This window comes from Pelmatolapia mariae, linkage group LG5 (assembly GCF_036321145.2).
Source record: "Pelmatolapia mariae isolate MD_Pm_ZW linkage group LG5, Pm_UMD_F_2, whole genome shotgun sequence".
Lineage (NCBI taxonomy): Eukaryota > Metazoa > Chordata > Actinopteri > Cichliformes > Cichlidae > Pelmatolapia > Pelmatolapia mariae.
Genome location: NC_086231.1, coordinates 13,733,417 through 13,756,437, shown reverse-complemented (window position 1 = coordinate 13,756,437; position 23,021 = coordinate 13,733,417). Strand labels below are relative to the sequence as shown.

The following is a 23,021-nucleotide window of genomic DNA, read 5'->3' as shown; positions in this document are numbered from 1 at the left end:
CTTGTGCTTAATCGAGCTTAAAGATCAAAAAGGTATACATAAGTTAGTCAGAGAGAAAAAGTCAGAGTTTTAGTGATTATTCATAAAATCTTCAGTAGAATAAATGTAAGACCAAAATAAAAGTGTCAGACACCAGTGGCTAATACCAGAAATGGAAAAAGGCAAAAAGCCATGGCTTCACAAGCAGGCAACAAAAGACTGCCAGGTCTTTTATCGCCTGGGGTCTAGAGTCAGAACAACCTTCTAAAAGAGCCTGTGTGATAAGGCTTCGGGATGTGCCTGCATGTATAACTTGTAATGAACAGACAAGCTGTAAAAAGCAGAGGGGTGGGAATTCTTGGGTTTGTGTGCGAGGGAGAAGGGTGGAAAGAGTGAAGACATGAAGTCCTGGTAACAATTTAATTTCATTAATCCAATCATCGATTTCTGCACGACAAGCCATCTTTAACTGAAGTCTACTTAAAAGAAAAAATGTCTTTTTCCCCAGTCCTTACAGCGACATGCACAGCCTGAGCGCAGCTTTTGTCCAGTTGCTTCTGGTGAAATCTTTATAATCTTAACAGCCATCAAAGGCAAAACACCCATTAAATTTGAAAACTTTTATCTTGGTGATTCTGTATGCTGTAAAAAACAGATCTTCCCTAGAGGTCGTGATAAGTGGTAAAGAGAAACTAATGCCAAGTCACTGCAGCGATGTGTCGATTTATTACTAGCTTCTGGCAGGCCTCTTATCTCAAGGTTTGTCTTTGTGTGTGAGGCTGTGTGTGTGTGTGTGTGTAAGATCACTGAAAGGTCATCAAAGGGTTCAGCTGTCTTATTTTTATGTCAAACAGAGATGCATCTTTTGGATTTTGGATGTGTACTTATCTGTTCCATTGCCTTTGATATCTTTATTGTAGGAATAATAAAGGGAGCATTTTTCCAGACAAAGAGTGTCGAAATTCAAAGTTGAAAGCAAAAATTAAATTGCCCTATAGGTTTAATAGGATTAAACAAAGAGGGTGAGGTTGTCACTACTACATTACAGTAATAATAAACTTTGTCTGCATTTAACCTTATTCAGGGAGGCACGGCTCAGCAAGGTAATGCAAGCAAGGAAAGAAAAAATCATCTATTTATACAGTATTTTTCACAAACAAGAGTCACAAAGTGCTTTAAAAAAGAGGCACACAAAACTAGAATTTTAATATAATGTAATACAAATACAAATACAGTGTAAAACTAAAAGAAAAGGACAGGACAACAGAGTAAAAGACCAGAAAAGAAGGACGGGTGCAGAAGTGAGGACACAAGAGGTACGCTGGTAGAGTTAAAGGGGAAAATGGAAGGCTAAATAGAAATAGTATAAAACTTGAGTAGATTTCCTCACATTTCTACCTCAAAACGCAGACAAGCTTTCATCCGTTTGATCAGAAAAATCTATTAAGTTTCAGAGAAATACATCAGAGTGCTTTGATTAAAGAAAAAGATGAAAAAGTTTAACATTTACTGAATAAGACTGCAATTCATCACTTTGATCCACAGCAGGATATTTGTCTGTAATGTCATAAAATCTGGCACAGATGCTCATGAATCCCAACACGCGACTCCAGATGTTCTTGGTGATCCCCTGACTTTATCTCCAGTGCTGCTAACACATCAAGTTTTTGACTAGCACATGATGAAGATCAAATATATTTACGGATTTCCATCAAAGTGCTCAGAAGAGGGACATGATGTAGCCATGGCCATAACTTTGGAGACAGTGACACATTTCTTGTACAGTTTTGTCGTTGTACATCACCGCCATGGATTTTAAATCAAACGATCAGGATGTGATTAAAGTGCAGACGTCCAGCTTTAATTCAAGGAGTTTAGCAAAAGTTTTGCATTGCCTGCTTAGAAATATGAGATATGAGATCAAATCAAAGAGAATCTAAAAGTTTAGGGGGGGCACTTTTTTAAAGGAAAAAAGGCGCAAATGAAGCTTCAAAATAGGATCAAAAATGAAAGAGATGTTACTGTCATAAAAGGAAAAAGATAATTTAAACAATAGTGTGTGTTTAAAAGTGTGTGGATCGGCTGCTTTCTTTGCAGGCTTATCAATCAGGACAATGGACACTTACATCCCCTCTCACCTCCCTCCCCTCTGTTTCTGTTTCTTCATCTCTGTCTATGTTTGTCTGTGTCTCTCTATCAGCAGTGAAAGGCACAGAGCTTCAGGCGATAAAGTCAGAGTTGACTCAGATTAAAGCCAACATCGAGGCTTTGCTGGGCAGACTGGAGCAGATCACAGAAGACCCACACATAGCTGCCACAGGTGACACCCCCACCCCACACACATACATACCTTACATTATAAATGAAAGCATTCAAGGAATTGGAACTCTACAAAACCAGTGCACACTCTGATTATGCTGATTTAAAATGAGTCTTATTTACTAACATATTCATGGCGGTAAGAAAAAAAATTGGCCGGTGTGCACGTGTCATAAAACTCAGCAATTTTGCATGCAGAGTCATTTTTTTTTTCACATCATAAGAACATTTCCATACACATATTATATGAGGGGCCATTAAATTCAGTAATATTTGTGTGCTTACTGAGAAAGCTGCTCAACATTTCAGTTTTCCAACGTTTGGCTGGATTTGAGTTGAGCGTATAGCCTTGTACACTGCAGAATTCATCCTGTTACTCCAATCATAAAATCTAGTGATTCACTTCCAGAAAATTGTATCCTCCATGCTTATGATCATGAGATGTTTTTTTTCCCTTCTCCATACTTTTCTCTTCCCATGATTCTTGGTTTCATCTGTCCAAACATGTTTATTTTGTTTGGTTTTGTCCCTGGGGTGGGAAGGCTTTTTCTTCTGCATAACCAGCAGTTTGCAGCTTGTTGTAAACCCTCTGTATTTAAATTCATGAAGCTGAATTCTCATTGGAGACTTTGACAACAATGCCTTCACCCTCAAGACTGTTTTTGACTTGAGTAGGTGTTGTGAAGGGTTTTTTCATAACCGAGGAAAGAGGAAAGGGAAAGGGAAAGGAAATTCTTTGATCATCCACTTCAGTTGTCTTCTGTGGTCTTTCAGGCTTTTTGGTCTCACTGAGCTGGCCAGTGAATTCTTTCTCCTTTGAAATGTATCACATTGTTAATCTGGCCAAATGTAAAGTTTTTTGCTATCTTCCTGATAGTCCATTTTGTGTTTTCAGCCTAAGAATTGGCTCCTTCCCTGGCATCAACCTCTCCTTGGACTTCATATTGAGAATTTCAGTGGATAGCCAACAAACACAAGTTGAATGCTTTGAATCAACATCATATGTTATATTGAAATAACCTCACTAGGCCATGCATACAGTATAAATCAAAGCCTTATAAACGATTTGCTCCTTCACCGCTCAACTAAACAAAGTAATTGTAAGTGTTACCATAAAATAACCATCGGCCTTATAAAACTATTTATATTGTAAAACTTTAGAGAGAGAAAAACATGAACAAAGAATCGTTAAAAGGACCGAATTGGTCAAAAGGACTAATCACTGCAGTAAAAACTATACCAGTATGTGATTATAATACTGACTATAAAAAAATAATAAAAATAAAAATAAAAAAAACTTAAGAAATACAAAGGCACAAGCAAGCAAGTCCAAGATGAGAAGAAATCAGAAACAGTTGACTTGTATCCGTACGAGGAGTCTGGGATGCAGCTTTAGAAACACAAAAATGTTAGTGTCTGTGTTGCCTGATTCCAGATTTCTGAATGGCAGCCCACCTCTGAAACTTTGCCAAACAATTCTGAAGCCTGCTTTTGCTCTTTTCCATAGATTCGGCCTATGCACAAGAGGAAAGTTGCTAAGGATGGCTGGAACCTTAATCCATTTGTTTTAACGAGATTACTGATGCTTACTCACTTTGGCAATAATGCTTACCTCTTCCAGAGTGTTTTTGACTTGAGTAGGTGTTGTGATTTTTCTTAAAATAAACTATAAATAAAATCTATTGGTAAGACGAAATGTTGCTTCTGAACAAATAAAGAAAGCACACAGAGACCACAGGAAAAAAAAAAGTTTGTATGATTAAGTACCACATAGCTAACATCTTGGCTTGCTACAGCACTGAAACAACACTAGTCAAGTGCCCAAATGAACTTGAACTTGAACTTTAATGCTGACATTGTTCTCTCTGTTTTTCCTAACTACGAAAGGCTCTCCTGTCTACAAGCTTTTAATGGAAAGGCCAATAGACATATTCCACAGTCCTGAGTTTATGTGGGATTTCTGAGGCTTCAGCCATTAGAACTCTTTAAAGATATGTTCTGATGTTCAAGGCTTTTAGTACAGAATTAAGTGTTTGTGTTTCTCTTACAGTTTTACTGCAAGAGGGGTAGTAACAATAGCACTTGCCTGACTAAGACCATTGAACTGTTATCCTGCAAAAAAAGCAAAGCAAACAAAAATTACTCCTTCATTCTGGATTGAATTTCCATTCTTTCTTTATTATTCCATGAGGCCTATTTTCAAATCAGATTACCCTGTGAGGACGGTCATGTTTTCTTTCCTCAAAGACATGGATCATCAGCATTTGTAAAATCTGATCTACAGTTTTCGCAGCTGCAGCTGCGACATGTCCATCTCACGTTTGGGTTTCTTGTGTGTGTTCGCGTTCATGCAGATTTGATCAATACAGAGGAGTGCAAGAGTGAGGAGGCATGGCAGGGAGGGGAGGAATCAAGTTCAGAGCTTGAAGATGAGGATGAGCAGAGACAGAACAGCGAAGCTGAAGAGGAGGAGGAAGATGAAGAAGAGGAGGAGGGAGAGCACACACAGGATGACACCCACAACCACATGGTGAGTTAATGTGACAAACAGTAGTGTGATCTGGGGTAACCTAAGTCGAGACTTCTTATTCACACAAAGATGATTTTAGTGCAGGATTCAACCATTTGAGCCCTAATTAGTTAATTTTCATCAACAGAATTCAGTTATATTTAAACAGTATCAGTTTATAATAACAGTCATTACAAGATGCCTTATATATAGGTAAATATCCTACAATATTACAGACAGAACTGCAGTGATCAGAGTATCTTCTATCATTTTCCCTGCATTACATGCATCTTATTATTTTACACTGATACTACATACATTTAGAGCTTCTGTTGGAACTGCAGGATTTTAAACACGTTTAAACTGAATGACAAAAAATAATAAATAGAACAAAATTACAGTCCATCCCACTATATATCCTTAAAAAAAAGTAGGATCATTTTCCAATCCCTAAACTGGTGATTTACTCCCTGCAGTAGTTCCTCCAGTTTGCATTTTGAGGGAAAGATATATATGTACTGTCATGGGTGGTTTGGATTCACAGGAGTTGTTCAAGGAGAAAAGGAAGCACTGACCCTTTTCTTCTGTCTTATTATCTCATAGCCAGGCATATGTAACAGGCAGCTAGTAGAGCAAGCTGCAATCCAATACTCTCTCAGCCCATACACATCGCTTATGCTGCTTGTTAAGGACACCTTAGTGTAATTTCTCATTATGCATAGTAAAATCTTGTCAAAAGAAGTAGTATAAAAATGAACAAAAGTCCAAACGAGGAACTCAGAGTAGTTTGTGGTATAAACTCCCACCCAGAAGGCATCCTTGTGTCTAAAACTTTGTTTTTAATTATCTAGTTTTGTTTTTGCAGTTTACTTTTTGCAGTCTACTCTTGTAGTTATGTTAAGGTACAAAAACTGAGAAAGGCTTAGGAAAAGGTCATTGTTTGGGTTAAAATATACCCTTTCTGAACTTTTACTGTGTCAGAAGGCAAACTTTTTTCACATGCAACAGACTTCTCCTACATATTTTTTTTTTAACTTTAAAAGTGCTAGAACAGTGGCATCATGAGTGGAAAAATGTGTCCAAGGTCTCACTGTGTTGATTTAGGATGTAGAGGGGTTTCTGCTACACTCTGTGAGATATGCTGAAAAATGTTATACCTGCAACACACTCGTTAAGTAATTCAGTGGGATCCCTATTATGCATCAGTATGTGACAGTTGGACCAAAATGTATCTGTTATACTATACTTATTCCAAAATGTAATGCCATGAAGCTGTGGAGCTTAAATGCTAGTAACTTCCCATACATAATTTAGCTACAGATGACACATAATTTGTAATAAAGAATAAGAAAAATCTATCATGTGAAATGCTAATTATATCCACGTTTTCAGTTCCTTACTTTGTCCTAAAATTTTCCATAATCACAAAAACTTGAATAGATGTAATCAGTATTGTGTGTGTTTTGACTCTTGGTTGATATTCTGTTCTTTTGTTCAGGAAAACAGACACCTACCATCAGAAATGGACTCCATTCACCCATGAACGGTGAGTGTTTCATTATGAAGTTGATATACAAAAATGTGGCTTTGTATACATCATGGTAGATTAACAAATTACCTCAGCCCTGGCTTTAGGCTTTAAGGAGGAACACGACCAGTGTGGCTTTCTCTTTCTATTATAGTCAAAGATAGGGTGAGTTCTTCCAGGCTCCCCTCTTTCCTTTATTGTCACTGTAATTTGTTAATGTATTACATTTGTGTTCCAGCGGCAATTCAGTAAAAAATAAACAAACGATAAAACTGTACCAGCAAAGTCATACTTAAGAGTTTAGTTTATTATTGGATAAACAAATCGCTAAACCACAAAGATTTGTTTAAAGAAAAAAATAAAAAGTTCAGTATTTTTGTAGATTTGTGTTGCATTATTGTGGTTCTCAATTATGTACAATGAGGATTCATGCAAAACATGGCAGACACATTCAGTTCCCATTTATCAAACAACTTTGAAATAACCCGGGGGTAGCTAATCATGTTTGGAACAAACAGTTCCAGTCATTACCAGATTTTCAGATTAAAGATTGAGTGTTTTAAGACTCGGAGGCAAAATCTCTGAAATGCTTTGAAGGGGCAAGTCATAGTCAGTCTGGACTTCATCTAGTTCAACTAGATGAACTTACTAGAAATTACCAAACAAAAGCTTTGCACTAGTCATGTAAAATTCCATAAATGTCACTGAGAACTAGGCTTTTGATTCAGAAATAGTTTGATCAGATTCACTGGGAGCCCCACTGAGTAAACTCGCCCACCTCAACGAGTGTTGCTTTTGAACTCGCCAGTCCAGTCCAGTAAATGAATGATCTTACGGTAGGCCATTTTCTTACTTTAATCCATCGCAGTCTTGTAGTACCAATCCGGGTATTTTAACATCCCACACCAAAACTTTATTTATGACTTGTTTTCTGCTGAATTAACTACTATAGTGGAGTTTTACAAGTAAGTCTTCTGAAACAAATGAGTTTATTCAGCTGATATTAAGTTAATGGGCCGATGGCATTTTAAAAGCATCTTAAATGTGACAGTGGTTAAAGTATATAAAAGGAGTCAGAAATAATATTAAAAAGATGGAAAATCTGAACAATGTGAAACTGTTTTCTCATAAGAGCGGAGGAAATTTGCAATTTGTGCAGGCTTAGGGCAAGAAGTTATGAAAATAACACATAGCACTGTGCAAATGTACACACACACTCATACACACAGCACAATCTCTTGCGTGCCTTCGTAAATATACGAGTGACTGAAAACATCCATGGTTAACAACATAAATTCAAAGCTGTGGATTTGATTAAGCCCAGGTCCTTATAATGTTACATCAGAAACATAGGTTTAATCCCCAATTTCTGCAGCCTGCAGACTAGTTACACAGACATATTACTGTATATTGTTGTATATAAGGGAAACAGTGTGGCACTCTATGCTATTTTTTTTCTTTCTTTCTTTTGATTTACCTGCACATTATCTACCACATCATAACATATATGACCAGCTGTAACTGTATATTTAGATTCATGTGTGGTTTTGGAGCTAGTATACACCAAAGCAGTACTCTACATGAGTACTGCTTTGGTGAGAACACAGTGTGCAGTATATCTGTATCTGTATAACAGTATTCCAGGCATTTTCTTACACTTACCCAATTCAGGGTTACCTATCTCAACAGCCAAGCGGGTACAACCATGGACAGGTCACCAATCTGTCACAGGGGTAACACATCGAGAGACATTCACTGTACACACTCACATTCACATCTACGGGCAATTTGGACTCTCCAATTGACCTAACACTATGCATGTCTTTGGGCTGTGGGAGGAAGCTGCAGTACACGGAGCGAACCCATGCAGACACAGCAAGAACATTCAAAATCCACACAGAAAGGCTGCAGCCAGATTGAACCCAGGATCTTTTTGCTGTGGGGCAGGAGGGCTAACCACCACTCCACCTTATAACAATATTCAACATAATAAATATGAGAACACTGTTTACACTGTGTAGTGATCCCCATACTTGTATTCCTGCGAGAGTAGCGTTTTTGTCATCTTAGAAATTCTTACATCTGGATCCGAGTGTTGACACAGCATGCAATTCCCTGAAATTGTTTGGAGACACTACTAAATAAATCCTGATACATGCCTTTGCATAATATACGAAACATGAGCACATATGTATATATTTTTAACTGTCTCTTTCAGCTTATGTTTGATTAGATCTACAGATAACAGTAAAAAGAGAGCTTACAGAATCTTACTGGAGCAAATCTGACTGTCTAAACAAAGTAGCTCACTGCTAGACAAGGTAAAGCAAGCAAATCAAACTTTAACACAGATGTGACATGCTGATTTTATATAAATTCATAAAGTGAAATTATTCTATGTTCAGCATTGTTCTATATAATCACAGAGGAGTTATAATATTTTTTATTTTATAATATTAAACAGAACACCATTGATTTCGTTATGTTACAACATTTTTTGTTTGTTTGTTTATTAATTTATTTGACAATTAAAGTTCACATGACAGAGCAGTCCATCATAGATTTGCTAACTTTGGAACAAAAACATTAAAAGACAGATTTGAATCTTTTTAACATGCATGACTGCAAAATTGCTGTTGTTTAGTATTTGCACCAAAAGAAATGCACATTTTCATACACAGTTGTTTTTGTGGTGCTAAATTTGTATACGGCATGCAACAGTAAACTAAAGTAAAAACTGAGCCACTGATACCATTAATGAAACATTAGAAAAAACAGAAAATATACCCTTTTTTTAAAACCTCCTGGTAGAAATTTAACAGTGCCCCTATTTCTGTTAAATTGAGTAATTGTACGGTCTCGTCTTGTGCTGAAAAACACAATGTTATATCGATCTGTTCTTCTCTTTCACAAACATGCTTGCACACTCCATCAGTGTTCACTTACGTCTTCAATTTTTTCCCTCGACTTAATGGACTCAACATCCAAATCCTCACTGAACAGAATCTCTGTTTTTGATTATTTCCAGGAAAAGGGGCCTAAAGCAGTTTATGAATTGAGTGCACACTTCTTTGCAGAAATCATGTGTTGAGAACAAATACAATGTGTACAGTAGGATATCATTTCACTGCTAAGAGAGGACAGTTGGACACAGTAGTATCATGTGTCTGTCAAATGCCATGCAAAATGAACCCTTATTTTAAAGAAGTAAAGCATCTTTTGTTACAGCTATTTTAAGGTCAAGTTGGGACCATGCTGATTTTTTTTCTTACCTTAATCCACTGACAACAATTTGATAAAGTAACCAATAATAACAAGAGCAGTCCAAGCCTTACTTTGAGCAAGGCTGCAAATTCTTTCCCCACCACGCATGAATTGTCTCCCTGGTTTTAGATATGTTTGTGATATTTTCTTGAAGATGTCTCTCTTTTGTCTCTTGGACCACCCCATCTTGCATTGGAAAAGAATTGTTGCAGAAATTCCAGAATTCCTCATTTCATCTAAGCTGCAGTAAAGCCCTATTTATGGTCAACTCTTTAAACAAATCTGCCCATAAACCTTTGAGTAATCTTGCTAACAACTAAAGAAAGACAGGCAAATCAAACAATTAAATACAATCACATTACCTTACCTTTTATGGTGATAATAGATATGTCTTGGAAACTGGTGATTTAGGATATGGCAGAATGTTTTTGCAGGTTTCATGTGCAAATTAGCCCCTCATTACACTTCCCATTTAATATCCAAACATTTACAAAACAAGTTTTGAAAATGAAGGGTTACTGAAAAACAAGTGAGGAGCAATTTTGGAACATCAGGACTTATCTAAAAACCCATTTAAAAAAAACCCTGAAAAGCTATTTTTGTGGCTAATTTGGATGATGATTTATTATTTATTATTATTTATTAAATAACTGGTGGGAAAAAGTCTCAAACAGTTGAATTTGTTCATCTGGATGTCTCGTTTTCAGTGGGAGAAATGTTTCATGACTCATCCAAGTCACTTCTCCAGTCTCATCCAAGTGAAAAAGAGAATGATGAAAACTTTTTTTTCCAACTGAAAACACGACATCCAAATGAACAGAATCAATTTTCTGGGATTTCCTTACCTGCTGGGAAAAAGGTTGTTAGTCAGACCTTAATTTTTGTATTAATTCAATATGATTTGATAATTAATTTATCTAAAACCAAACTGATGGGCCAAAAAAGCAAAGTTTGGTCCTTAAAAAAGTACGGTCAGTCAGTAACTCCTTATTACTACTATATCTATATCCCATTAAGTAAAATGAAGCATTATATGTCAGTTGCTTTATTGGAAACCAATCAGAGAGAGTACTATTCTCAACAAATATTTTAGTTGTCCATTAAAAAGCTTTTCCTAGTTTAAAATTGCACGTTCAAGCTAGAAACTGAAAACTATTCAATATGAATTCATCATTTAGTTACAAAAATGGCTCTAACAACTTTATAGTTGGCAAATCATATACTGCTTATTTGTTGCATTACAAATACTTTTCACCATTTTAAATTCAAAAGATGTATCAGTTGTGAGGACAACCATTCTTTGCTTTTGTTCAGTTTCTCTTGTTTATGCAAGAAAAAGTCAGTGATCACTAAAGTCATTAGAATTCATCCTGGAAGCTCGGGGATATCTGTTTCCTATTTCATGGCAATACATTTAATAAGGGATTTTAATCTTGACCAAAGAAAACCAGAACGTCTGTGCAAGAGCTGCTGCAACTGTGCCATTCCTTGTAAGACAAATGTGAAGTAAATATCCATGTGAATAATTGCAGGGAAATGTGTGGTACGATCATGAATTTGTGAAGTAGTCAGTACATTATCAACACTCAGCTAAATTTACAAAAGGTTTCTTCGTCCTTCTTAGAAAGCTGTTTCAGTTTTATTTTAGGACATTTTTATCTCTTAGCTTAGTTTTGCTGGAGGTTTTTCCTGTAAAAGTTGTTTTTACAGTTGTTGTGTGATTTTATTTTTTTGTCCCCACAATCTCAGAGTGCTGGTTAAAAATATAGATTGGGTGTGTTGCTGACATTGTAAGATACTTGCAATGTAAAGTTGCCTGAAATAACAGTTGATGTGAATTGGCACTATTTAAATTATTTTAGAGGGTTATATTTGAACCTTATATTTGTACCTAGACTGGTATTTGTACCCTGGTCATGGCTGATGTTGATTTCTTTATTATTTTGATATTAGAGAAGAAGGTCTGACATTTTATGGCATATACCCTCATTTAGCACTAGGGATGGGTATCATTTAGGTTTTATCCGATACCGGTGCCAAATTGGTACTTTTGAAACGGTGCCGGTGCTTAAACGGTGCTCGAACCGCTGCTCGAACCGCTGCTTAAAGAATGGAGAACACAAACTTCGTCCAAAAACCTCTCATGTTTTTATTTTTAGCAGTCTCTTTTTTTCTGCAAAATGATAAGAACCGTAACAACATATAAACATCATCTGTGCAAAGATTTATGTTTTTAAAGTGAAACAGTGAAAAATTACTGCGCTGTCAATACATGAATATCCAGACGTTGTACAAAAATGTCCAATTCTGGCACACAATTGGACACCTTGCCAGTTGAATTTTTTAGGTATTTAAGAGCAGACATTAATTAATTTTATTAACATGCCTAAAAATGCTTTTTTAAAAAATACGTTTTTGAAGAATTAACCATACATTTACATGGTAATGGGCCTTTTCTGCTATGGAGCGCTTAATTGGCCTCTGGCCCTTTAAACTCTGAGGGGCTGTAACTTTGGTTTCTTTTGGTCAATTTGCATGATTGACACCTCTTTTTAATTGTTTGAGCCAATAGAGTCACAGTAACGATGCCACGTTCACGTTAATTCAACCAATCAGACGTTCCAAGGCCAAAACCCACGTGGGCCCAAATTTACTGCATGTGACGTCTGTCCAGTCACGTGTCTATAGGTGGGTCTAAAATGGAGGTTGTTGACGGAAAACGACTCTGATGCGGCTAGGTAGGCGTGGTAACTGCTGATAATCATATGGCTACCGGCGAAAATAACGGAGGAAATCTGAAGGGTAAGCCAATTTCTGTCTTAGCGCATTTGCGCCGCTGTGTGTTTTTGTGGTCTTCTTTTGCAGCTCATTTAGTGAATTTTGGTCAGAGTATGGTGAAACTTGGTGTTTGGAATTGGTGATAGCTCTGGAAGATAACCAGCTTTTCTTTAGCCGGTTACATGAAGTCTGGAGAATTTCTGGTTCGCCTTGTTTGTTTAGCGGACTTTTGCGCATTTACGTAACTGCTCGTTTAATCATGGCTTGTTTTCGTTGAGTTTGGTGGTTGTAGAAATGGTTTATATGACATTTTAGCTGAGATTCAGAGGTTTCTGTGGATACCTCACATGTCTGGACTTATATTTCTCACCCCGTGTTATAACTGATTAAACGTGATCTCCTCCTTTTTGCTCGCGGTACCGGGGGTGTGGGGCTTAAAGCACTTGTTGCAGGCTGCTGAGTTTGCATCTTTTGCTGTGAAGTACAGCCAGACTTTTGAGCTCTTCGCCTTGGGCATTTTTAATCTGTAGCTCTGCTCTAAAAGAACGTACGTACCTGGGCCCGCCTACTATCCTTGTAAAGGTAAAATGATTGGCTAGAATCCAAAGTGTATGACATCTCAAGAAAAGAAAAAAAAAGCACCGAAATAAAGCACCGAAATAAAGCACCGAAATGTGCGCTGCTTTTCGGTCTGGTTACTATCGTTTATGTCAGACACCGGTACCCATCCCTATTTAGCACTTTGTTAATTACATCTGTTTAAATGCTTATTAATGCAAATATCTTGACAGCAATTCAATACATTTAATATATTTCAGAAACTATTGAGCTAGTGGGATTTACCCACATAATCATCTCTAGTTTTTACAGAGGTTAGCGGCAGTTACCCGGGTTAACATACCTTGTTGATGGCAGAGGTCAGGAGAGAACGTTTAGACCAGGGGTCCCCAATCCCAGTCCACGAGGGCCGGTGTCCCTGCAGGTTTTAGATGTGTCCTTGATCCATCACAGCTGATTTAAATGGATAAATTACCTTCTCAACATGTCTTGAAGTTCTCCACAGACCTGGTAATGAACTAATCATGTGATTCAGGTGTGTTGACCCAGGGTGAGATCTAAAACCTGCAGGGACACCGGCCCTCATGGACTGGGATTGGGGACCCCTGGTTTAGACTGCTTTGGACTGATGGTAAAGCAACACTAACTGAAATAACTACTCGTTACCATCAGGGAAGACAGAACAGAATGAATTTGAATTCATTGAACCGTAAAGCCAATGGGCTACATGCTTTCATGACTTGTCTTCTGATGGCTTACTTTCTGCAAGACAACAAAACCATGACACAAATGATTTCAAATTCGTTTCTTGAACATGACAATGAGTTCATTGTACTCAAATGATCCCCACTGTCACCAGGTCCAGTCACCAGTCCAATAGAGCACGTTTGGGATGTCATGTAACTGAAGATTCATATTATTGGTGCTCAGCTGACAAATCTGTGGCAGCTGCGTAATCCTATCACATCAGTATGTACCACAGTCTCTTAGGAATGTTTCCAGCACCTTGTTGAGTCCATGCCATACACTTGTGGATTTAGACTCGTTATCATCAAGGTAACTAACAAAGTGGCTTATGGTATTTCTACTTATTTCTTCTCTAAGATGTGTATAGTCCTTTTGACCATCTTATGGCTTCTATGAAAAAGAACACTTTCTAAGGTAAATCACACCTGTCACATTTAGAATTATATGAACCTGTGGGAATAATTGGGAATTCATTTAGGTCAGTGGGACAAGACGGCAAAGGGCTAATGCAAAGCATTTGCCTGCCCTACAGCCATGGTCATTATATGGATTTTGCCATTTAAAAACCTGGTTTCAATCTGTTTTTTAATCAGTGGAATTCAGCTATGACACAGACAGTGATCTCCTCAGGCAAACCATAATTTGAAAAAGGGGTAAAAATGGAGCCAAAGAATGAACTCCAGCTGAAGTTTTATGTGAAAGGTGAACTGATTTACAGTTCCCATGCATGAAAACCAGCAGTAAAACCGTTATACATCATATTAGGCAAAATGGTAGTTCTGCTTGTCATATTAGGGAAGATGGCAGCAGTCACGTCAGGTCTACCAGTGCTAGGTGTGCTGGCTTGTATAGTTTACTTTCAATCGCAACATCTTTTTTTTTGAGTCTCACAGTGATCTGTTGCTTGAAACACTTTGGCCACTGACAATAAACTGCACTGCAATTTCTCCTTAAAATTAAGCGATACAACAGCAAGAGAAAGCAGTGGAGCAGAAAAGCATACACAGCTTTCAGAGGTGCAGTATTTATTAGCATTTAGCATTTCCTTTTTTTGGCAACATTCACCATTGTCCAGGATTGTCTACTCCACTTCACCTTCTTCAGCATTACAAGACGTCCATGAACACACAACTCTCCATGTCATACTCCACTGGAACTGAGAAAATCCTTGGGAACTAGTTGTGGTCTCATGCAGAGTTGGCTTTGGATACAAGCCAATACATGGATTCAGTACCTTTACCCATGGATGTAATGGTAATGTTTCCTGTCTAGACAGAAATGAAACAGATAATATGGTGACTGTTGCCCAAGATTCCTCTATAAATGCAGAACAATAGCCAAAGTTTGGTTTGGTTTAAAATCTTTTAATGTTAAATTCAGTACAGGGCGAGGCATAAATCAGCTTATAACTGTAAAATAAATAAATGTAAATAATGCCAAAACTGTGTAATGAATTCCCAGTTGTACTTGACATGTAAGGCATCTCAACAAAATATATAATGTAGTACAAGATCCCAGATTTATTTCTTTGCTTAAAGATTTGTAAATAAATAAATAATTCTTATTTATTATTTTTCTTTAACTTTTGCAGTTTTTTGGAGGAAAAAAAGCAGTCCTTACTGATTCCTAGTTTTGTATAACAGATATTAAAATCTCCTAAGACTTCCTGACATCTTTGATGTTTCAAGAAGATGTGCGATAAATAATGAAAATAATACAATTTTTTATACCAATAGTAATACTGAAAACATTACATATTGTGATTTTAGAGAGAGTTCTTCCATTATTTAGGAAATTGTGATTTTTTTCCTGATGATAAAAAGACCAAAGAAGGCTAAACGTTTACTATCCAAGTTCAGATTAAAGTTCATAAGGTGTTTAAATATTAATGTACAGTAGATATGTAATATGATGAAATTATCAGAGTATTCAATTTATGCCTAATGTGAGGTTTAAGGAGCAAAAGTCTGAACTTTGGCCTGTGTTTGTTGGAATTTTGGATAGGTGGTTGGAAAACTCAAAACAGCTCCTCTTTAGAACTACTTTCATTGCTAGGAGTAGCTTTCCATCTTTGCCCGACATCATAGATGAAGATACCTTATCCCTTCAAGTTTTTTGGCTTTATTCTGCATAGCAGGTTTATCCTTGAAATACATAAATCGGACTATAATGGGTCATCGGCTTTTCTGATGACGAAATTGGTTTTCCAGTGCTAAGAGCATCGTTTTTTCTCTGTCTTTTTAATGGTATCCACATCAATATTATGGCATCTTGACTGGATCCCAGGTCTTCAATCTTATGGAATTGAGATCAAACTATTGTGGTTTCACTGAAATTCTTGGACCAAGTTTTACATGGGATTTTAAAACTGTCAAATCCTTTTGAATCATTTCTACACTCAGCCTGAGACTCATGGACCTGCTGTGACAGATCATCAATCCTCCTGTTTGAAGATCTGGACAATTTCATTTTTTTTTCCTGTTCAAGCAAAGTTATGTAGAAAACTTTTCGCTTGTTGAACAAATCATATATATGCGTTGTGGTCTCAAGTTTTTCAGTGATAATAAGTGCTCTCTAACACCTAGCATGTTGCTTTCACATCAATGAATGGCAATGCTCCAAAAGTCACAACTGCTGGCATTGTTGTTGCTGCCAGGTTGAAAAAATAAGTGTAAGAGCAGGTTACTCTTTGCTGCCATTTCAATGATGTATCAGTACAGGAGTTTTTAGATTACGAGATTATCGAATGGGAGATGATGCAACAACTTGAAAAACACAGACACAGCGGGTAAAACTTAATTTACCAAACCATAATAAAAAATGTATACAAAATGTTTTAGTAAATTGGATTATTTCTGGATTATTTTACCTTTAGTCAAATCAGCACTTTTTTTCCAAAATGCAAACAACTTATGATACAGATGTTTAGTTAGTATATTGAGGCATTCACATTACATTTTTTACATTCTTTTATGCTTTTTTTTTTACCTTTTCTTCTCATTCTCTCCTTTAATAGTTTTAAATGTTGTACTTTCATATCGTTTCGGTGTTTTAGTGTCTTATTTAACAACAGCAATTTCACTGCAGTCATGCTGATTAATGTGCATTGTCACTAGCAAAAGGTTACACTTCCTTGTGCACCACACAAGAAAGACAACTGCCTTGTTATCAACAGACAAGACAGCAGTTCACAAATCACTAATAGTTTTATGTGCATGTAAGCAGCGCTGATGACCTTCAGTACTTTTCTGCATTAGCCTTACATTGTTCAGCTTCTTCAGTTTCTCCACACTCCCACATCAAAGCCTTTGTACACACAGGGTACCTCGCACCCTGCGCAGATGTAGCACTTCACTTCACGTCATATTTTAGGCATCGTGTCCATCATGCTGTTCACATATGGGCTCCAATGTACGCATCAGCATGAAAATAAGCAACTGTGTAATGAAAAAAACAAAACACAACTAAAATTTCAGCATGACAGACAACTATTTTAGTATTTATTTATATATATTTTTTTAGATATCACTGTTTTAGAAGCAAACCTTTAGATATTGACCAGAAAAGGAGATATGTTCAAGATAATATAAAAATAATCAGTAATAATAATCATCATCAAATTTGTCCCCTATAAGACTTAAGCTGTGTTATAGTGTTCTGTGGCACTGTCGTTAGTATGTGGTACTGTAATTTGTCTCTGTCCTATATTTAGAATAACATCATATTAACTACTATTTCTCCTTTGTAAAGAGAGGAGAATAAATAACTGAAAGCTAGTAAGCCTGTCAGAAATAGATTCAAATATTTTATATCCAGCATCTGATTTACACACCTGATCTTTCCACCATCAATCATGTCCACGGGAAAATTATACTTCTGACATGGATTCCCTGAATTTTTGATAGTATTTCAGCTCTGTTTCTAAGTTTTCCAGACCCTTCTACTATTGCTCTTCCCTCTCTGTTGATCTATTATTGGGAAAAATAGAGGAGTTGCTCAACAGCTTCAACAGAATAACTCCCTGCCTCTTTTTCAAAGACGCATATTGCATCCTGTTAAACATGAACAGGTGGGAAAAGAAGCTGAACTGACTGTGCCTGATGTATTGCATCATTAGAGCCACACTTTCTCAGAATGTCAAGAAGTAAGAATAATAAGCTGAGAGTCATAAAATATTTGAAAAAGGGAAGTTGTCTATCACCTTGACACAGTCATTGTTGTGACAGAGTTTGGTTATTAATTAGTTTTATTTGTGACACTGATATTATTTTGTTTCTATAATTTGGGACATCTTTTCAGTGGAAATTACTAATAGCAGTAGTAGTAGTAATTATGAAGATGTATCATTTTTTACTTTAATCAACCAAGCTTATACTGGACTATACATTAATGCAACATCCACTGACTATAAATCAGAATCAGAATCAGAAATACTTTATTTATCCCCAAGGGGCAATAGCATTACTCCCTGCTTAGTTTGTGAATGTTTTGATGAATTTGCATGCACTTTTTCTGAGATAATGATGTTTGCAATGCTTGTTTTGTACCACTTTTGTGAACTATTCTTCCCTCTTTGTCTTAGGTATTAGGAACTGTGGAGGGAGAGACAGAGGGAGAGAGAGAAAAGCGCTCTGGACAGACAGAACTAGAGAACAGAAAAGGAAGACCATCAAACAGCAGGGATCATGAGACTCACAAGCTCACTCACTAACACAGACAAAACTGTAAAAACACACAGCAAAGAGACATACTTGACACTTTGTCCAAGCCACAGGAAGATAATAAAACAGCAGGTTACTGCCTGACTGCATAAACTGAATTGCACACACTAGCACACCAACACACACATTGATATAAAGAAGACAAAAAAACCCCAAAAAACTTAGTGATGGAGCCAGATTCACTGTGTCAGAGCAACAGGGGGATAGTAAAGACAGCAGGCTGTTGTCAAAACACATCTTAAACTGACAGGTTTTACACACTCACAGAAGAGCTCTCTTTGGGAAAGCTGGAGCTTGTCAGACCGTCTGCTGCTTTATAGGCCATAAAATATGACTGAATGGACAACATATAGAGATTGTTATTTTTAGTATAGATTCTTTAATTTAAAAAAAAATCCCAGGGGCTATTATTGTTGCAGAATTATTTGCAAGAGTTGAGCAGAGAGTTGCATACCTCAATCAGTGTGTGAGTAATCAGATTAAACATGTAAAAAAAATCTTCAAATATGTACTGAGATTTGTTCATGTCTACATCAGTCATGTATTCAATCTGTGTATGTTTGTAATGACATTTGTAATCAAATCCCACCACGCGTAGATTATCGGTCACATTTTGCAAATCTAAGCATGCACACCAGGACTTTTCTAATCGTTCTGTTACAATTATAGCCTCATAAAATCCCAAATATCAAGTGACAGTGTTCTGCCAGGCCGGGCTAAAATTGCAAGGGAAATAGGATGGTAAATGCCAAACATCGTGCAATGAACTAAAAAACAACATAAAAAGATGCTGATGAGCAAATATTTCACATGTGCATGTATTCACTGTCGCTTGGGTAGTATAGGCTCTACACAAATAAACCAACATGTAAAATTAACCAGACAAGTACACAAAGCAGCAACATTTTACTTGACAGTTTCTGATGGATGGAGTGCTGGAGGGCGTATATATGCTTGACGATTCATGCTCACACACGTGTGAACATGCATACATGTATGCCTCCATGATTGAAAGACTGTAATAACCACATTTTATTTATTACAACAAGACACCAACAAGAATGTCGGTTCACATCCTGTTTCTTTACCTGTTGATGAAATTGAAGTCAGCTCTACGTTTTTGCTGTGTCCCAAAGGATGTGGAGACAACTCACTGGATTACTTCAAGTCTCATTTTTAATGTAATTAAAAAATAATTATGCTATCATAATGCATACTTTCATTCTTTCAGTCCCGGTTTTGTTTGGTTTCATAATAATTAGATAAGTACGACAAATGTAATGTGTAATGTACAACAGAGTAATGTGACAGAGTGGGGATGCTAAAGAACTTCAAGTGGGAGTGAATATCTGTCCATGTGAAATCATTATTTGGCCATTTTTTGCACATTTTACACAAATATGACATCATTAAGTAGCATCATTGATACAATTACAGTGACTTACTTAAAATAACACAAGCCAGAGTCTTTTAATCAGTACACAGTAGCTCAGGGGAACATGAAAAATTGGAAAACATCTACAGTCAATCATTTTTCAGTAGATTATAATTTTTACTTTAAATGGAAGTATTACAGCAAAGACTAATACTTCAAATTCAGCTTCTATTTTAAAATGAATAAAAAAATAAATAATGAATTCAATGTCCCATTACAAACTGAGCCTGACGCCCTGAAAATACTAGCTATTAGGAAAAACCCTTTCAAACTTCAGGTTTTTAGCCTCCAACTAATATAAAAGTCTTTGAAACAAATTGGTTTTAATCAACATGTATGATTTTACAAAGAAATTGGCTCAGAGGATTATGGGAAGTATGCTTACAGAAAGACAAACCCCTGAAATACACTGGACTTATCTGTGTCACATTCCAGTTCCAATGCAGCCACCTGAGTTGATTAAACCATCCAAGACATTGCTTGCAATTCCACAAGACATACACCAGTGAATTCCAAAGCATCCCAGAACAGACTTGCAGCTCTACATCACTTAAAATTGTGCCGGCTCTAGTTTTTACAGAGGCCGCATCAAGCTGCACAAAGCTGATAAGGAGGCCAGGAGGCTGGGCACAGAAACAGCATGGAGAATCCAGTCAATTAAAAAAAATACATGCAGAGTACACTTTGCTTCTAAAAGGCTACTGATGTAGTCTGAAGCTGGGCAACGAAGTCTTTAAGTAACACTGGATGCCTTTTGAAGTCGACAGTTTAGTCACAAGGTGGTCTTTTATATTTTTAAAACTGACCAGATTTTCTATGCCATCCCTGTGTCTGACGTTATGCCCTCCTCGCCAGCTTCTTGGATGCTTCTGAAATGCGCTGTGGTGGGTCCTGGGATGTTGTCTTAAAGCTGTAATGAAACAGAGTTTCATCTAGCGTATTCCCAGGTTAATAGTCATAAAATCTAATTGAATAAATGGAATGTAGGAAAAAATCATTAGAAAACTGACAACATGTATATTCCTCTCTTATGCATTAGGCCACCATAAACCCTTCTATTTAAAGTGAATACATATTTATTCATACTGAGTAATGACATAGTGTAGAATATTAAAACTTGACATTTATGGAATAAAACAACTATTTTAATCACATTGCTCAGTTGATATAAATTTGTTATTAATACTGAGTGAATTTATACAACGAATAAAGTAATAATCCCACTGTAGAAGTTGGATGGTGACGTCATTTAAACCAAGAGGTTGGAGGCCCAGAATGAGTCCTTAACAACCGGACACTGCAGCAATAAACTGGTCTCAGACAGCAGTTGATATAATCTTAAATGTTATTGTCTATTATACTATATACACTATAAGATTGTTTTTGATCCTGTCTATTAACTAGTAATTAATTGGTCATAAAATAGTAATTACATAAAATGATTTTTGGTGAAAAACGCCAAGGTTGGAAAGTACAGTGCACATTGTCTCTACCAATGGGAAACAGTCAGGAAAAACATCATTTATTACGCAGAAACAAGAAAAAAAAGTTTGATTACATAGTTTTATTAAAGGATTCATTGTTTTTATAACATGTGTTTGAGTGCACTGAGAATATTTTTGCTGCTCTGTGTTTTGTTTAAAAGAAGCAACATTCATTTACACAATTACTGAAAAACCTGTTTTTTGTGTGTGTTTATGGTAAGTCATTCATTTTGGACCAGTTTCAGGAATAACCCTAACTAAAATGATGTGGGGACGCAGTCATGCACTGCTGTAACTGTTCAAGAACTTGGTCATTTTTGCTTTGAGAAGCTCCATTGTGGAAGTGTATTACTGTTGCCTGGTAGCAAAGAAATCTTGAAAGTTTAAAGTATTTGGGATGTTTCGTCTGTGTCTATAGTAAAGGGAAAAATAGGGAAAGAGGTCATAAAAAGGTGGAATATTGATTTTTTTTTTCACTCTTTATTGTTGGTGTAAATTTGTCTCTGAATGACTGTACTGCCTCATCACTGTACTTTCACTTTCTGAACCTTTATGATGGCTTTTTTAAATATTTTTTTATCTTCTGTTCAATTCTTTTTTTATTACTTACTTTCAGATTTCCAAATCTAGTGTAAATATTTATCTGTTACTTTTAATTTAATTTGTTACTTTTTCCCCTCTTTTCTTGTTGGACATTCTACTATTTTTTTTCTTTTTCCATTCTGAATCACCACCATGTTCTTTAAATGTCATGTATGAAGAGACAGTATTTATTTTAAGTAACAATATTATTTATATCCCCTTCATTGTGTAAATTGGGAAGCCAGTTAATGTTTGATCCGTATTGATTGTTAAGGTGTTATTTACATTTTTATGGTTATTAAACACCCTTGAATAATCAGGCCTTACTGCAGATTTTTACCCATCACGTCATGTAAAATTGAGCTATGTTTGACTATAAAATGGTCTCTGTCTTTACTTCTCATCCTAGAATGAAAACTGACTATGAATTGAAAGTGTTTTAAATGGTATATGGCTCTTGTTTCAGGCTCTCTTCTCTCCTCCCCCATTTTTCCCACCCCTACCTGCCCCTAAAGTCAAGTCCATCCCAGTTTGATTTTTACATGCTGATGTTGGCTTTGCTGTTATTTTTAATGACTTGTGTATGATGATACTGAATACTCCGTCAGCACTGAGGGTGCTGGAGGCCTTTACAACACATGTAAATAAAAGGGTTGGAACTTGTGATTGTTGTCTGAGGACTTTTGTGATCAGAGTCTTATAAGATGAAGTTAACATTCTTAACATTCCCAGTGAAGCAGTGCTTTTTTTCCTCAGTGCTATTCTCTCCATTCTCTCTCACACTTTGCATCTGTTCTTCACATAACTCGACACTCAGTTTGGGAAATCATTGCATGCATGTGACGCATTTAGAGAAAATGTCTATTGTACATTTAAAAAAAAAACAATTAAATAGATAATTCAGAGTTTAATCTCACAATTCTGAAAAAAAGATGTCCCCACTTTTTTCCCATGGTCCTAATCCTCTTCTGTATATATATAATTCAAATAATTAATCATAAAGGAAAATGTGCTTGTTATAAACTGAATGTATACCAATCAAGTAAAATTTTATTTGACCAGACTCCCTTAAACATAATATTTCAAACCGTACTTATTCATCAAAATTATTAAAAAC

General features: G+C 36.3%; 1 protein-coding gene across 2 annotated transcripts in view; it reads left to right on the top strand.

The window, feature by feature from the left end:
* Positions 1 to 22,536, top strand: part of raly (RALY heterogeneous nuclear ribonucleoprotein) — a 122,576-nt gene extending 100,040 nt beyond the window's left edge. Inside the window, exons 6-9 of one of the 2 annotated variants that reach the window (XM_063473733.1) lie at positions 2,183 to 2,299; positions 4,653 to 4,828; positions 6,306 to 6,353; positions 18,265 to 22,536. In XM_063473733.1, the coding sequence (XP_063329803.1) occupies positions 2,183 to 2,299; positions 4,653 to 4,828; positions 6,306 to 6,350 (338 nt within the window). In that variant the 3' untranslated portion in view covers positions 6,351 to 6,353; positions 18,265 to 22,536. Of the gene's footprint in view, positions 1 to 2,179; positions 2,300 to 4,652; positions 4,829 to 6,305; positions 6,354 to 18,264 lie in introns of both variants that reach the window. The other variant, XM_063473732.1, reaches the window with a different exon arrangement.
* The last annotated feature ends 485 nt before the right edge of the window (positions 22,537 to 23,021 follow it).